This window comes from Rana temporaria, chromosome 11, assembly GCF_905171775.1.
Source record: "Rana temporaria chromosome 11, aRanTem1.1, whole genome shotgun sequence".
Classification (NCBI taxonomy): domain Eukaryota; kingdom Metazoa; phylum Chordata; class Amphibia; order Anura; family Ranidae; genus Rana; species Rana temporaria.
The window spans coordinates 54,336,802-54,355,141 of record NC_053499.1 but is presented as its reverse complement, the minus strand read 5'-3'; the positions used below and the strand labels follow the sequence as shown (position 1 = coordinate 54,355,141).

At 42.4% G+C, this 18,340-nt stretch overlaps 1 protein-coding gene across 3 annotated transcripts in view; it reads left to right on the top strand.

Moving 5' to 3' along the window:
• CHID1 (chitinase domain containing 1) overlaps positions 1 to 18,340 on the top strand; it is a 706,518-nt gene that overhangs the window by 180,163 nt on the left and 508,015 nt on the right. For all 3 annotated transcript variants that reach the window (XM_040328528.1, XM_040328530.1, XM_040328531.1), the window contains exon 8: positions 1,614 to 1,706. In XM_040328528.1, coding sequence (XP_040184462.1) covers positions 1,614 to 1,706 — 93 coding nt within the window. The remainder of the gene's footprint in view (positions 1 to 1,613; positions 1,707 to 18,340) is intronic.

Genomic DNA, 18,340 nt, shown 5'->3' with positions numbered 1-18,340 from the left:
TACCCAGGTGAGAGCAGCCAAATCCACTGGGTAGGAATATTGTTCGAACTGTGCCCACAGTTTAGGGCTCTTTCACACGTCCGTTCCGTTCGTCCGTTTTTAGGACGTCCGTTAACGGACCGCAATGCTTCCCTATGGGTTAACGTCCGTTAGCGGATGAGCATCCGCTAACGTCCGTTAGCATCCGTCTGCGTTAAGTTCCGTTTTTTTGGACGGAAGAAAACCCTATTTTTCTTCCGTCAAAAAAACGGAACGGACGAAAAACTGACGTTAGCGGATGATCCGTTTACCATCCGATCCGCTAACATCCGTTTTTCATCAAAATATGTAAAAAGCCCCCAAAAAAAGAAAAAACGGATGGAAAAACTGACGGAAAAACTGATGAAAAACGGACGGAAAACGGACGAAAAACGGACGAAAAACTGATGGAAAAACAGATCAACTGATGAAAAAAAAACTGATCTAAAAAACTGAGCTGACGTGTGAAAGAGCCCTTAGACATTGGTGGTGAACACCAAGTTACCACCCTTCACAGGTGCAGGGCTCTGTAGTATAATGCTATATCAGGGAACCCTATACCCCCACTACAATTGGACAGAGTGAGGAGAGATAGTTTTGTCCATGCCAGTTTGGCAGTCCAAATAAATATTGTCTGCATAGCCCGCAGACAAACTAGGGGTACTTTTATAGGTAGTGTTTGGATCGTATATTAAATTTGGTGCAATGTCGTAATTCTAAATGTGCTATAAGTTCTGTTTTTGACGAAAGAAGAGTTATTGTTATTGTTATGTGCAGAGATTTTTTTTTAATTGTATTATATCTGAGCTAGCTTAAGGCTTCTGTTTTAATGTAGAAAGGTGAATTAAGTGGATAACTGTATACATCCATTCATATGCTGAAGAGTGTGACAAATGCTGGTGGGTTCTTGGTTGGACAGATTTCTTCCCACTGTCATTCTTATTGAGATATTTGCCCAGTCTAAATACAGAGTGGTGGCCAATATCAGCTGTCCCAGTACTTTTTTTTTTTTTTTATCTGTCAGGCAGGTATGGATTACAGAGGGAGTTTATGACTTGCATATGGGTAGGCAACCCTTTTATTATTTATCATGTCAACAAATAAAATATATATTACCCTTTATTCTATTGCCATTACTTTCCCCCATCTAAAATGTACCAGGTATTCTAATAACCAGTGCATTAATCTTTATTATTTCATTTTTACATTGCTTTTATCATGAAAACCATTAAAATAATGCTGACAATGTTGTGATGGCAGAAGCAGTAGTTAAACAGTTCTGTTTACATGCCCATGATACGTAAAGTGCATTATGCAGGTTTGTACATTGAGTGATTACAGAAGGCGTGAAATCCACAAAGTATCAACCAAAGCCGCTGTGATTGAGCCTGCTTTTATGTGTAATATTCCTACACACTTACAGCCTGATTAGTATTTATTTTCAAATTTTCATACTAATATGAATAATAATTCCCTAGCTATACAAGGGTATATTCTGAAAAAGTGCTGTCAGCGGTGTGACCTTAGTACTTCATGTTTACCATTTTAAATGTGGAGATGTGTGTTCTAATATATGTTATGTATTATTCTCTCAGGGAAATGGCCCATTTGCTGACACATATGGGGCAGGCTCTACAGCAAGCTAAACTTCGCTTCATCCTTGTTATTCCTCCTGCAGTGGCACCTGGGTGAGTAAACAAATTATAAAAGAAGCTTGTAGCCTTAGTGGCTGTATTCTGACTTATTTAAAACAGTTTACAGTAATTCCTTAGGCTTTGTTCACACAGGCACTGAGGCCCTTACACTATAAATCTGCTGTTTGATTTCTCGACTGGAGCTGCAATCAGGCAGACTGTTACTCACCATTTTGGAGAAATTCATCTTCAAGACTACAACAGAGGCAGCAAAATCTAGGGCCTCCTTCACACACCAAAATTGGTGATGGTGTTTCAAGTATACTCTGGATATTCTCTCTTGGAAGTACAGGCATTTGCAGATTTTCACAGCAAGGAGGCCCCTACAAATCATTGACAGGCTGACAGGAGCTGCAGCTGTCCACTGCTGTAAGCGTGAATTTGCATGTATCTGCAATTAAGCAATTACATGATCTTAAAGCGGAGTTCCAAGCTTTTTATGTTTATTAAAAGTCAGCAGCTACAAAAAGTGTAGCTGCTGACTTTTAATAAACAAACGCTTACCTGTTCCATGGTCCAGCGATTTGGCCGCCCAGAGCATTGCTCCTCTCCCCCTCCTCTCCGCCGGCGCCTCCATTGACACTCTGGGCAACCGGCCGTGACAGCTTTTGGCTTCACGGATGGGCACGCACTGCGCATGCGCGAGTCCTGCTGTGCTCTCGGAGTGGACAGGGGATCTTCTGGGACCCGTCACGTGTCCCAGAAGATTGCCTAGAGGGGCTGCCTAGGTGGAGAGGAGGAGTCGCCTAGCTGCCCATAGGCAGAAGGAGAAAGTGGGACTGGAAGGCGAAGAGTGCTTTAAGGACAGATGATTGTTCCTGGATGCAGATAGGTTGCATTCAAGACCGATCATCTGTCCCTAACTGCATGTAACCCAGTCATTGACTTGTACAGGCTTCCTTGCCACTGCTGTCCACAAACACCTAGGCTCCTGGCCTCAGATATCCACGGTATTCTTGCCGTACCATGGCCAATTTAGCTATGTGAATGAGGACTAAGCTCTTTTCTTATTACTTTTATATATTGAAAAATAATCTTGGCAGGCTGCCAGCTTCAGGCGTTTTTGTTTTAGCAAACAGAAAACACTAGGGGGATGAGAATAAGGGTGAAGAGCTGCTGTTTGGCCAGAAAACTTGTAAAACGCTCATGTTGTGCATTTATAGCCACTCCCATTGAAGTCTACGGGTCCAAAGACACTCCAATCTGCCTGAAAAAAAGCTGATGTACAGTGCCTTGAAAAAGTATTCACACCCCTTGAAATTTTCCACATTTTGTCATGTTACAACCAAAACCGTAAATGTATTTTATTTGAAAGACCAACACAAAAGTGGCACATATTTGTAAAGTGGAAGGAAAAAAATACATTGTTTTTAAAAAGAAAATTACAAACAAAAATCTGAAGATTATGGCGTGCACTTGTATTCAGCCCACCTGAGTCAATACTTTGTAGAACAACCAGTCTCTGCAATTACATATGCAAGTCTTTTTGGGGATGTCTCTACCAGCTTTGCACATCTAGAGAGTGAAAAATAACTGAAGCTCAGTCAGATTGAATGGGGAGTGTCTGTGAACAGCAATTTTCTTGTCTTTCCACAGATACTCAATTGAATTTAGGTCTGGACTTTGACTGGGCCATTCTAACACATAGTTACATAGTAGGTGAGGTTGAAAAAAGACACAAGTCCATCAAGTCCAACCTATGTGTGTGATTATAGTCCAGTATTACCTTGTATATCCCTGTATGTTGTGGTCATTCAGGTGCTTAGCTACTAGTTTTTTGAAACAATCAATGCCCCCCGCTCTGGAAGAGTTCCAGATCCTCGCATACCGATAAAACAGTGAGTAGAAAGAAACTGTGTGTTTGCAGCAATGCTGTGATGAGCAGCCAATGTGAACGAAAAGTTAAAGTTTTCTGCGGTGAACTGCTGTTGGCTGTGTGTGGCAGCCAGGCAAACTGAATTGCACAGGAGTTCAATTGATGGACTGTGTTGCATACAGGTGGTGTACCCGTGGAAGTGAGCTCAGCGTGGCCTGAGACAAAGTATCCACTTAGGAAGGTCCAGTGAATGGATGGTTCAAGCGGAATCGCAAAGAAGTCTGCATGCCACGCCAAATTTTCCTGTGTTTAAAAGGAGCTGTGTTAAAAACCATTGTTGGCCTGATTGCAGCGATGGGGAGGTCAAAACGCATAAAGGAAGCAATGTTTGCTGAGATGAGACAGAACCTTGTGGCTGGAGGGGTTGTTACCGACAGAACAAGCCCCAGACTGGTGCAAGATGCACTTGGCCGCACTGAACCAAGTTAAAGGGGAAGTGCATGCTGTTGCCCCTGGCAACGCTGGTGCAAGCTGGCCAGCTATCAATGTGAAAAGTGTTAAGAACCAAGTGTGCTATTTGCGGTGCAGTGAGTGGGGGCATGACATTTCCAAGTGCCCTTTGTCCCAGGCTTAACCAAAGGTATGGGAATCCTGACTGTAAAGAGTGAGCAGATGGGTGCAGTTGCCCATAGCAACGCCTATGATATCAGGTCGATGGACCGCAAGACAAAGATATTGCCTACAGAGGATTGTGGCAAGTTTAAAGCAACACCGCTTCATAGAGAGAGAAGTCTATGTGTGTGGGAGAGCACCGTTTCCATTAGCAACAGGAGATAATGTGCCAATGGGAAGGAGGAGCTACAGGGAAGAGGTATACCACAATTCCCCATAGAGATACCAGTAATATTCTGCGTGTTGGGAGAGTGCCATCTCCCTTAGCAACAGGAGAAAGTCGCCAAGTACCATGCCTGGAATGTGGTGAGCTGGGGCACGGCATATTTTCTTGCCCTAGATTCTGGGATGCAGCTGGAGGTAATGTTGCTGAGCAGATCTCCTTATCTGTGGGCCAAGATTCCTTTACAGACATGTTTGCAATCACCCCTGGCAACAAGGAGTTGCGTCTGCAGGGGGTGCTAAACAGTGGGAGATGCCTGCTGTGATTTCATCCTGTGGCCACCAGGAGGAGTTGGTCAGTAAATATGTAGCTGAGAGACAGCGCACTCAAATGAAGCCAGAGTTATCTGCTACAGGATATGGTAAGACTGTTGCAGTTTGTGATCCAAGTAAAGTGGCAGTGTGTCCGGTGGGGAGATCTGCAGAAGGTGTAAAAATGGACTTGCTGCAGTGTGCTACCCAGATCAGTGGGGAGACACAGATTAAAACCCTGCTTGCAGCAAGGTCAAGGACTGAAAGGGACATATGGACTCTGTGTGCACCTATGGTAATCCAGCAGAGTGCTGGGAGAGATGTGCTAGGGGTGACCAAAGCGGTTGGTGTGCCGTGTTCCCTAGTGACAGTGACGGGTGCTGCAGAGTTGCCCAGGGAAACCTCCAAGGAGCCTGCAGTGGTGAGGCAAGTGGTTTCCAAGGACAACTGTGAAGCTGCCCTAGTGGACAAAATAATTCCTTTGGAGAGTAAGGGTGATGTGCTGAGTGACACGCAGGGTGCCATGCGTTATGACAAAAGACAACCTGATAGATCTTATAAAACTGCTATGTTTATGAATGCTGATGATGAAGATATTGCTGATGATACATGTACTTATGGTGATGTGTTCACTAGTAATGAGGTAGGATGATTGCTAAGCAGGATATGCGATTCTCCTTCGCAACAGTATATAAGGCTGCAGAGGTGTCCTTAGGAAACTTCCAGGGAGCTCTGTGTGTTGGAGCCAGAGGTTGCCCGGGACAACTGTGGTGCCGCTCTGATGGATAAGAGGGTACTTGACCTTGGTGATGAGAAAAAATGGAAAAACTCAAATGTTTGAAATTACTTGTAGCGATAATGGATTACTGCAGTCTGTCACTGCTGGCAGAAAAAGTCCTCATGAGTTTAATGCAGGACCGATCAACTAATCGATTATGAAATTAATCGATTACAATTTTCATAGTAGATTAATCGGCCAGTAACATAATGGGGTTAAAAAAACTAAAATGAGCCATTTATAGTACAACAAAGCAAATCGCTACTGTAAATATCACTCTCGCTGTCCCACAGTAAAAAAATGAACCCCTTACAGTAGCGATTATTTGCTCTTTTTTTGTACTTATTTTTGTTTTTTTAACCCCATTATGTTACTAAACATCTCTGGCCTGGGTTCACACCTGTTTTTTGGTGCTTTTTGCAGAAACACACTACAGTTCATTTACATGTTTTCCTAATAGGACACGTTCACATCCATGATTTTTTTTTCAGCTGCTGCGTATTTGGAAAGGGCAAAGACTTTTTAACGAAAAAAGGGTGCTATTTTGTTTTCTTTGGTTCAATATACTTCAATGGAGAAGCTGCAGAAAAGCATGTAATGTGTTTTTGCGGAAATTTGTGTTTTGTAACAAATTGGCCCAAAAAATAAAAACATTTTAAGGCTATTATCCGATTAACCGAAACAATAATCGGCCAACTAATCGATTATGAAAATAATCGTTAGTTGCAGCCCTAGTTTAACCACTTAACCCCCGGACCATATTGCTGGTCAAAGACCAGAGCACTTTTTGCGACACTGCATCGCTTTAACTGACAATTGCGCGGTCGTGCGACGTGGCTCCCAAACAAAATTGGCGTCCTTTTTTCCCCACAATAGAGCTTTCTTTTGGTGGTATTTGATCACCTCTGCGGTTTTTATTTTTTGCGCTATAAACAAAAATAGAGCGACAATTTTGAAAAAATAATAATATTTTTTACTTTTTGCTATAATAAATATCCCCCAAAAATATATAAAAAAACTTTTTTTTCCCTCCAGTTTAGGCCTACATATTTTTCGTAAAAAAAATCGCAATAAGCGTTTATTGATTGGTTTGCGCTAGGGCTGTTACTGATTAAAATTTTGTGTTCGATTAATCAAATTTTTTTTAATCGATTAATCGACTAATTTCGATTAATTATAACGCGCATACAGATCCGACTACTTTTAGCTGATATCCTTGCATTGCAACTCTGTATTAGTCAGTGGTAAATGTGGTATACACTATATACAATCACCCGACACTAGTTAGTTTCCACAATCCATGACTTAACTTCACAGTTCACACAAATACGTTTTAAATTCAAAATGTAGCACTGACGCAAGTACAGTGCCTTGCTAAAGTCCCGATAATCACTCCTGGCACAGGACGTATTGTAGAAGGGTATAGTAGGGGAAGAAATAAAAGGCTTCTTGGTGCAGTATATGCACCTTTATTTTGATATTTCAGAGTACTGACATCCAAACAAACTTTTCATGTAGCAAAACAGTTTAAAAAAAACTCTGCTGTCATCCAGCCGCGGCTCAAGCCAGACAGCTGGGGGGGGGCGTGGTGATGCCAGATAGTGTTGCTCCGCCCAATACGTGTGTATATATATGTCGATCTGCCCAGCTGTACCATTCTGACGACGTATATAGTTGTGCAGCGGTCGACAAGGGGTTAAGCAAATCTGCTCACCTGCCCTGTGCAGCCATGGGTTCATACCCTAATGTAGCCTTTTTTACAAACTGACTGTTCCCCATCTGTATCTGGCTGGAATCAGTACCGCCCAAGCAGCCTTCCAGCCTACTGCCTTTTGCATTTAACTGTTTACCTGCATTGGACAAAGAGGAAAAATTTACATCAACAGTGTAGTAACACAACTTTTTTTAAATCCTAAAAAAGTTTTATATGGTTTTGCATAATATCACATACACTGTGTACAAAATAATGTTTAAGAAAACAGGAGACAATATACAGACCAGTATTTTACACAGACCTGCACCAGGTCAGTAGTATATAAAAGTTTCACAGTATATGAATATTAGAATGTACACAAGTCGGCACATTGAATCATTTGAAAACAGGTAGTAAACATTTTTTTTCCCTTTTCTTCTCACTCCTCCACTCCCCTTAAACCTCTGCAAGGAACATTAACCAATAGCCCTCGTTTATCAAATAAAACAAATGAAACTGAGGCTAGGTTCACACTGCTGCGAATTCGAAATCGCGGTAAAATCACGATTTTACCGCGATTTCAGCCGCGATTTAAGAGACATCTGTGCAGGGTTCAATGTAAATCGCGGCCCGAAATCACAAAAAGTAGTACAGGAACTACTTTTTGAAATTGGTGCAGCGCCGCAGATGCGGCGTCACACCGATTAGGACGGTGCCATTGCCGGCAAATGTCGCCGATTTGAGATGCGATTTGACATGTGAAATCGCATCTCAAATCGTACCAAATCGTACCCAGTGTGAACCTGGGCTAAGAGAAAAAAACAACAAAAAACAAGAACAAAAGGAAAACTAGAAACATATAGGAAGTATACCTGTAATCAATACCGGTCCCAGAGCCCTGCGAACGTGTAATATCCAATCAAGTCGCCCGGGCCCACTACGATCACCTATCTCACTGCAGGAGCTATACAACTACCAGTTTTATCATTTCTATTGGACTCTCCACCAGTTTAACTTGACTCTTAGCCTTGTAGTAATCTGTCCTTGATCAACTAATGGGGTGACAACCCTGGAATATCTAACCAGGCCTGCCATATTGTATGGAATTTACGGGGTGCATTTCTGTGCTGATATGTCAGTTTCTCCCTTAACAGTTTGTTCACCTGGTCAATCCACTGTTGCCTCGTGGAAACCCTGGGGGTAATCCAGAGCTGAGCTATCAATCGTCTTGCCACATAAAGTAACCAGATTTTTGCTGTGTGAGTGGACGGGGTTAATAGCTCCTCATCCAGGGCTCCCAACAGGCACACTACAGGAGTTCTCGGTATGACAAAGGCAAACACCTGAGAAATCAAGTCCAGTATCCCGGTCCAGTAACGGAAGAGTTTTGGACACGTCCAGAACATATGCATGAGGTCTCCGTGATCCCTCATGCATTTTGGACAGAGAGGGGTATCTCGAAGTCCCCAGCTGTGAAGTCTGGCTGGGGTTCTGTAAGCCCTGTGCAGCAGGTAGAGGTGTGACAGTCTCTGAGAGGCTGATACTGACACCATGGTGGTGGAGGCTAGACAAAGATTCCATGTCTCCCCATCCATTGACCCCCACATCCTCCTCCAATTTACTTCTACATGGCAACTTGGCCAGGTCCTGAAGTGCGTTAAGGATAATATTGTAGTCTCTAGAAATCATGCCTTTTTTGTCACTTTCCATCAGAATCCCCTGTATCATGGCATGATCAGTTAGCCTAAGTGGTGTCAGTCTGGATTGTATCTGCAGTGCAGATACTTAAAATAGTTAGTGCGTGGTATATCAAATTCTGCTTGGATTTCCAAAAAGGATTTGAGGACATGACCATTATACAATTGTGACATGTATTTGAACCCTGCAGCTTCCCAATTTCTGAGTCCACTGAGTTTAAGCAATTCTCTATAATGCATATTTCGCCAGATAGGAGTAAGTGTCAGGCAACCTTTAACACCCAGTAATCGTTTGATGTTGTTCCACTGTGTTTTCAGTAGAATTATGGATGGGAGTCCTCTATCTAAGTGTGTATAGCCAGCCTCCAATCCTGACAATGCCGTGGCATCGTCCATTTGAGTGGCCAGGAGTCTGCGTATAGGGTCCGAGGCGTCCACCAATCCCCAACCGCCCAGCTGTTGTAACTGGGAGGCACGGAAATAAGCTCAGGCATCTCTGCCAATACCCCCTCATCCTTGTTATATTGTAAAGTAGAAAGCCTAATCATAGCTGTTTTTTTGTGCCAAATCAATTCCCTAAATTGGAAGTCTATTCTATCGAACCAGCGATGGGGAACCCAAACCGGTGAATTATGGCAAATATATAATAATTGTGGCGCCCATACCATCTTTATGAGGTTCACTCTCCACACCACTGATAAATGCAACTTACACCAGGCACTGCATTTGTCCTGAAATTTAGCCAGTAGGGGGACAAGATTAAGCGGTATATATTGGGAGACATCCGGGGACACCTGTACACCCAGATAACGAAAAGAGGAGACTATCTGTACCATTGATGCGCAGTCAGGTTAAGCGGACTGTCAGAGGGTCCAAGGGCATCAGTACTGACCTATTCCAGTTAATGGAGAAGCTGGACAGTGCACCAAAGGCTTTAATTAGATTCGTAACTGTAACCAAAGAGCCCTACGTGTCACCTAGGTACAGCAGGGTGTCATCAGCATATGATATTACATCCGTTCCCGTGCCACGCTGGAACCCCACGATCTCACTGTCCCCCCTTATTCGCTCTGCGAGTGGCTCCAGGGCAAACAGCAGGGGTGAAAGTGGCACCCCTGTCTGGTGCCTCTGAACAGCAGGAATGGCTCCGATAACTCCTCATTGTGCCTTCCTTAAGTGCCTCATTATAGACCTTCACCAGCATGGGTAGGAATGTGTCCGCATATCTTTTGTATACCTCGGACGGAAAGTCATCAGCTCCCAGAGACTTATTATTTTGGGTTTGTTCTAATGCTGTAGCTAATTCATCCTCCGTTAGTGGGGCATCAAGTATGGCCGCATCCGAGGCAGAGAACTGTGGCAGCTCACACCTCTCTAGAAATCCTGTTATGTCCTCTTCTGCAGGGTGTACCTTGGAGGTTTATAAGTCAGCATAAAAAGACCTAAAAATGTGTGTTATGTTTGAAGTTTGTTTCTGAGAAACCCCTTAAGTATTTCACAAGGCCGAGACCATTGATGTGGATCTCTGTGCCCGTGCAAGCAAGGCCAACATGTGCCCAGTAGACTCTCCATCTTCAAAATGGGTCTGTTGTAGGAAACATCTTTTTGTTTTCTGCCAGCTGTAGTGCTAGTTGACTAGACATGGCCTGTGCCCCTAACCAAGCTCTTTTCGTGCCCTCAGTAGGATTAGCTATATAGGTAGCGCAGTAACACAACTTAAAGTGTTCAGTGATTCCCAACAGTATTATGCAGGCTGTCTGGTCTAGCTTCTGTAATTGCAGTGAAAAATTGAAGAAATATAAGTGTTCGTCTGCACAGGGAAAAATGTGATCGTGGTTAGAGGAATTGAATGAGTCTGCTCCTGCCCAGGCTTCTACGACATGAGGCTGTATATGACACAATATTTGTCCAAAGTGCAGGTTATTTTGGAATGTGTAGTTGAACTGACAGAATGACAGGAATGGCATTCCTATTTTCCTTTGATTTGTCAGTTTCCCTTTATCCGTAGATGGGTTCAAGCTAAAGGAGTCGATCCCCTGACCTAACATTCATGTACTTTATACAATAATGGTTGTTTTACCCTTTCCTGGACTTTATTTTACCCATCTTACTTATTTTAATTATTATAATGTAGCAGTAATGCATATTAGGGTATGTAGTTACAGTCACATATATGGAGACATGTTCAGTCATTTGATACTGTTTCTACAGTTGTTTCTTTGATATACACTTTTCCTGTCAGTTTTGACATATTTCCTAAGAAATCATTTTCTCTTCACCCAGTAAATTACCCCATAAGGTAAAATAGCCATATGACAGAGTTAAAACTGCTGCAAATGTAACAGTAACTTCTGCCCCTCACTGCATGGCAATCCATCATTTGCAATTCCCCATGGCATTTGTAGAAATCTAGTTCATTTTTCTTAAAGCTACCTATTACTTCTGATAACACAGAAGGTCATGGGTAAGGTGAGAAAAAAGGCTCAATGCTTCCAACAGCGAATAAGGGTTAAAAGCATTGGTAAAGTGCAACGATGATAGGAACCCAGGCAGCACTAGCCAGCTCTCCTGTGTGATGTGCACTGCTCAGAGGGAAGTCCATTAAGCCATCCACAGACTTTGAGAATAACCTTTAAAAATACATCAGCCCTCGCTTCACCTTTCCTCAATCCAGCGAGATAAAACGCCAGCCCTAGTGTTTGATCACATACTTTTTTCAGGTTAGAAATTCTACTGGTTTGGGGCTTTCAAAATTGATTTAATTTTCCTTTTTTTGTCTTTACTGATGAGTGACCCTGCTGCTTTCTCATTTCTTCCCCTATACCTTTCCTCTTTGTATAAATTTTCTGTTACAAGTCCTTTGTGTATAAATCTATCTGTTGACTTTATCCTGTACCTTCAGGTGACCAGACTGTTTCCGCTCTGTTTTTCCTAGACACTCTAATCATACCATTAGTCAGACAAATGCAAATCTGTTGTCTCAACAAGAATTATTTGCCTTCTCCTGGCATGGCAAAATAAGACAGGCTGACTAATAATGGTAGAAAACTCCATCAAAAGCATAATTTGCTGTTCTCGTTCTCTGTAGTTTCTTGCATACTCCCGAGTTTTTCTTTTCATGTCTGGTAGATTTCATATTACAAAGCTGTGCAGTGATAGAATAAAGATTATACATTTTTAACTGCCTTCAGTTATAAAGTAGTTGTAAGGGGTACACATTTTTTATCTTAATGCATTCACTGCATTAAGGTAAAAAATGTCCCCCCAAAGCACTTGCCTCACTCACTCAGTCCAGCACTGTGCCCTTCTGTAGTGGCTCTTTCCTTTTTCTTCCTGCATTCACAGGACAAAGGTAGCAGTGGGAGCTATTGGCACCTGATTCTGTCAATCAAGTCCTGTGACGAGGGATCAGGAAATGGGGCCAAGCAATGTTGTTTGTGTTTATGAACGCAGACAAAAGCGCCAGCAGGGGACCTTAGAAGAGGATGTTTGGGGCTGCTCTGTGCAGGTTTGGTTTGCAGCAGAACATGCGAACAGGCACAATTTTTAAAAGGCTTATATGCAAGTTATTGCCATAAAAAGTGTTTAGGGGCCCGGGTACTGTCCCGGGGGACATGTATCAATGCAGTGATTTTAATAATCCTTAAAGTTAAACAATAAAAACAAAATATTCTTTTAAATATCGTGCCTTGGGGTGTCCTTAGTATTCTTGTAAAGTAGCGCATCTTTCCCATGTTTATAACGGTTCCACAGCAAAATTACATTTCTAAAAGAAAAAAAAATTGAAAACTGCCCGCGGCTGTAATGTATTGTCAGACCCGGCAATATAGATAAAAATTCCAAAATTGGCAAAAAGAATGGTGTGGATGTCCCCTCAAAATCCATACCAGGCCCTTCAGGTCTGGTATAGATATTAAGGGGAATCCCGCACCCAAATGAAAAAAAAAATGGCACTATATACTCTGAACAGCAGTATATATACTATACGACCTGCCCTATATAGTCTGCAGAAAATTGGGCCTTAGGTCTTGGTGGTACCAGAACACTGTAAGCCCTCAGAGTTACTCTTGTTGGGTGCAGGAATGGGCCTTGCTGTTAAACATTATATCAAGAATTGGAATTGCATGCCCCTGTTAAACAGGAGCAGAAAAATTGGGCCTTGGGTGGTGGTGGTGCCACAACACTGTAACCCCTCACAGATACTCTTGTTGGGCGCAGTAACGGGCCCTGCTGTGAAACATGGCTGCCAGTTTCTTGTCCTTCTGTGGCACCCCCTCTCTAGTCTTGCGTTACTTATTTCCTCAACCTGGGAACCAACATCGGAGCCTTCAAATCGCTGCGCATCCTCCAGGGGCATATAACCAACACTGTAGTCGAATAATTCTGGGGACTACTCCGTGCATGATGGTGGGACTTCAGAAGGAGTGACTGTGGACAAGGAGCCAGTTGAATAGGCCGATTTGGCAGCTGCATTGGAAGCTCAACTATCATGAGCCTGGGTGACCGAGGATGTGTAGAATGAGGACGGCTTCGTTATCCACTCCATCAACTGTTCTGCATGTTATGGCTCAATGACACGGCCAGCAGCAGCAAAAAAAAAAAACAAGCGTGATCCACGGCCACCTGCAGAGGTTGCACCATCTCCACGTCCACCACTGTTGACTGTAGACACAGAAGCTGCTTGCCCTCCTTTAGTGGCCTGTGAGCCTCTCCTTGGTGGCCTTCCGGACATGATGTATTATTTTTTTTGCAACAGCACACTACACTGTATTAGATACTGTGTACACCGCCTGAAGTGTATTAGAAAGTGTACAGTGGGTGCACTGTACTGTATATTGTGTACACCCACCAGAAGTGTAGTATAAACTGTACACACTGTATTAGATACTGTGTACACTGCCTGAAGTGTATTAGAAACGGCACACATTGTATTAGATACTGTGTACACAGCCTGCACTGTATTAGCAACTGTACAACTGCTGCACTGTATTGTACACTGTGTACATTGCCTAAAGTGTAGTAGAAACTGTACACACTGTATTAGATACTGTGTACACCACCTTCACTGTATTAGCAAATATTGTAAATGAGCTGCGCTCAAAATAAAAAATTAAAAACAGTGATACATTATTGCATACACCACTCAAAAAAATGTGAATGATTAGAGGATCTCTAGGAATTAATCCAAATCCTTAGATAATAAAAAATTATATATATAACATTATAGGTATGAGTCCACTAGGCAAACCTGCCTGTCCCAGCCTGACCAGCTGGGTTGTGGTGGTATAGTGCACAAATAAAGCCCCGTGCTAAGTTGTACTCAAATAAATGGGCACAAAATTCTTCACAATAGTAATCACAATATTAGTAAAGGTGAATAAAAGTGAAAGTGAGATCCTCAACCCACACGAGGTAGCTAAAAATATAAAAATAATAATAGTAGTGTGGCAAACATCTCATAGGAAGGCCATGTGCATTCAATTGAAGTAAATCATGAAACATATAAAAAGTCTATTATAACTGTGATTGGTGTGTAATTGGTCAGTTCATTCAGTGGTGGATCTTGACTGGTGAGCAATCACACTATGCCAGGTGAAATCGCTGTGATTCCGGTGCTCCCCCTCCTGTGTCCCCACTCACCAGAGACACTCACCTCTGCAGGGGTAAAGTGCATGTAGTTTAATAACCTCCAAGCGCTCCGCAGCATGGCTCTCCCGTCCTTAGGCTTTCCAAGCTGTCTCACTTGTGCAGGTAAAGGGGATCCTTTTTAATGATCCAGGTTCCTCTGCTTTACTATTATAGCTGCTATGCTGGTGGTAAGTATGGCTTAGCAGGCAGCAACAGTTAGGCTGTGTACAGACAGATCGTAATTTGTCCGATTCAGCAAGGACCAATTGCATTTCGATCTATGTGGTGCCCTCCCCGTTTGACAGAAGTTGATTGGTAGTTCCTAATAGTAAAATGGTTAAAAGAGCGCTCAATATACCAGACAGAAAGCCTGCTTGGAGCAGGCTTTCTGTCTGGTATATTGAGCGCTCTTTTAACCATTTTACTGTTAGGAACTACCAATCAACTTCTTTACCTGCACAAGTGAGACAGCTTGGAAAGCCTAAGGACGGGAGAGCCGTGCTGCGGAGCGCTTGGAGGTTATTAAACTACATGCACTTTACCCCTGCAGAGGTGAGTGTCTCTGGTGAGTGGGGACACAGGAGGGGGAGCACCGGAATCACAGCGATTTCACCTGGCATAGTGTGATTGCTCACCAGTCAAGATCCACCACTGAATGAACTGACCAATTACACACCAATCACAGTTTTCATAATGGACTTTTTATATGTTTGATGATTTACTTCAATTGAATGCATATGGACTTCCTATGAGATGTTTGCCACACTACTATTATTATTTTTATATTTTTAGCTACCTCATGTGGGTTGAGGATCTCACTTTCACTTTTATTCACCTTTACTAATATTGTGATTACTATTGTGAAGAATTTTGTGTCCATTTATTTGAGTACACCTTAGCACAGGGCTTTATTTGTGCACTATACCACCACAACCCAGCTGGTCAGGCTGGGACAGGCAGGTTTGCCTAGTGGACTCATACCTATAATGTTATATATATAATTTTTTATTATCTAAGGCGTATTTCATTTCAATTTATTTTTTCACTTTTGGGTGACACTTATTTTATTTACTGCCTACACATTTATTATGCTACGTGAGAGTTTCAAGCATCCCCTACTCAGCAAATAAGACACACATTTTGCACCTAGCTGCTATTTCTTTAGACAACTCTCTATACCCCCCTGGGCCACTTACAGGGAGTGTAGAGACAGCGCCACTACCCCCACCATCCACCTATATTTTTCATTATATTTTCTTCGGAGAATAATTATTAGGGGGGGCTGCAGTCCGTTATTACTTTTACTTTTATTCCTTCCTTCCAACTTATCCTAAGCGCGGGTTCACCTTTTCTTTCTACTTTTTTTCTTTGAACTGATCTGGAGGCAAAGGTTTGTGTCGGGAATAAACGACAAGTATACGATTGATGGTCTTCTCGGTTATCTGGATTTCTGATTTTTTCTGCCTACCCCTGTGAGTTGGTGCTGGATGCAGATCCTGAGTGTGATCACCATACAGGCATAATATAGCTCGCCTCTGGTAAGCAGGACATTTATATGGTGGTGGTACACGTTTTGCTGGTAGTGTCATTAATAAGTGTTTACCCTTCTATCATCTACCATCTATATTGATAAGTGGTGGCTTGCACCGAGGCTTCATATTCATCTATATGGACTTTTGGATTATTTCCTAGAGATCCTCTAATCATTCACATTTTTTTGAGTGGTGTATGTAATGATTTATCACTGTCACTGTTTTTTATTTTGAGCGCAGCTCATTTACAATATTTGCAGTCCTTGATGTGTTTTCTCACAATCGAGCTGCTGCTGTGGTGTTATTTTTGTTTTTAATTTGGTCGTCACTTTATTAGGTTAGTGCGGTATTTTCCTATTCTATATTTTCAACTGTCAAAAAACACAAACCCACTTACTAAACATACTTTTAGGATATGGGACAGATTAAGTAGAGCACATCATTGGCAATACAACTCACCTTTAATTTCTTTATTGGACACAAGTTATTTTAAGCCAGAGAAAGACGAATACATTTATTTTACTAGATGCTCAAAAAAGGATGAAATATTACTACAAGATGTAATCATAGGAAATAGGGTATGCACATTCACGGAATTAATACAAAAATGGGGGAGTAGGCCACTGGACATAAGGAGATATGCACAGATACAGCATTTTACACAAGCACTAACCACGGCCACTGCGAGGAAAAGGAGATATGAAGCCAATTAAGAATCTACTCTCCTCCCCACGGTGTTTGGGGAAGAGCATTTCTAAAATATATAAAATATTGATAGAAGAAACAGGACCCAAATACCCACCCTACCTGGGAAAGTGGGACAAAAGAAATAGGCTCTCTGTAGAGTGAGGAACACAGGAATAAGATTCTGAAAGGTGCTTGTGCATCTTCCAGTGATGTTAAAACAACAGTAATGTGCTTTTAAACTGAAAGCAAGGTGGTACATCACTCCACAGAGAGCACATAAGTTGAGCACAGAGACCCCACCAACGTGTTGGAGGGGGTGTGGTGCCATTGGCACTCTTGCATATCTATGGTGGGAATGCCTTATTGGGAAAGAATTGGAAAAGAATAATAGACAATATCTTTCAAAAAATATAAAAATACAATAGTACCCCATCTCCTGAACGCAGCTAAAAGCCTGATCCCAAGATTATGGAGAACCCCTGAAGTCCCCTCTATAAAGGAATGGGTAGTAAAGATAGACTGGCTGAGGTCAATAGAAGAATCAATACACAAAAGAAAAGACTCCATATAACAACATTTGGGGGAAGTGGCTAGAGTTCAAAAAATCTATGGAATACGAGAGGATCTTAGAGTGCTAAGGGAAAAGGGGGGACTGGAAGAGGATAGAATTCCGTAAAAAAAAAAGATAGGAGTATGTGATAAGATCCACAAAGGTTTGAATTTAGTGGGGAGGAGGGCATCTGTTTTTTTAGGGGGGGAGGGAATCTAGGATTTGGAATGTTATATGAAGGGTGAATGTAAGATGGAGACACCGATTTCTAATGTTGTTAATCTGAAATTTTTTTACTAATAAAAAGATAATATACAACAAAAAAGAAACAGCACACCACATAATGCACTGTAGATATAAACTACACTTGATGCAGAGTGTGTGTGTGTGTGTGTATATATGTATGTGTGTGTATGTATGTATGTGTATATATATATATATATAATGTGTTAATGCACTACCTGCACTAACTGAATATATAGTCTATGCTAAATGCAGAGTGTATATGTATGTGTGTGTGTGTGTGTTTGTATGTATATATGTATATGTAGATTTTATATATATATATATATATATATATATATATATATATATATATATATATATATATATATATATATATATACACCGTATTTATCACGGTATAGCGCGCTCCCACGTATACCGCGCACCCCTAAAGTTGCCCCGAATCCTGTGGAAAAAAAAGTTTTTTTTTGTATTTACAGTTTTGGTGTCTTGCGCGGCGTCCATCGGCGGCCTTGTTGGGTTCCGGCGTCCGTCTGCGGCTTTGGGTGTACCCTTCGTCGGGTCCGGGGTCCGTCTGCGGCTTCGGGTGTCCTCTTCGTCGGGTCCGGCGTCCTTCTGCGGCGTCCTCGCGTCCTCCCCGCTCGTTTCCCGCGCCGAGTTTGAATACTGCGCCGACATATACAGAGCGCAGTACACTCGTGTATTGTCGGGCAGGCTCGGCAACTCTCGCGCTGACGTCCTGTACGTCCAGGACGTGAGCGCGGAAGGAGCAGAGAATACCCGACTATACCCGAGTGTACTGCGCTCGGTAGATGTCGGCGCAGTATTCAAACTCGGCGCAGGAAAGCGGGTATC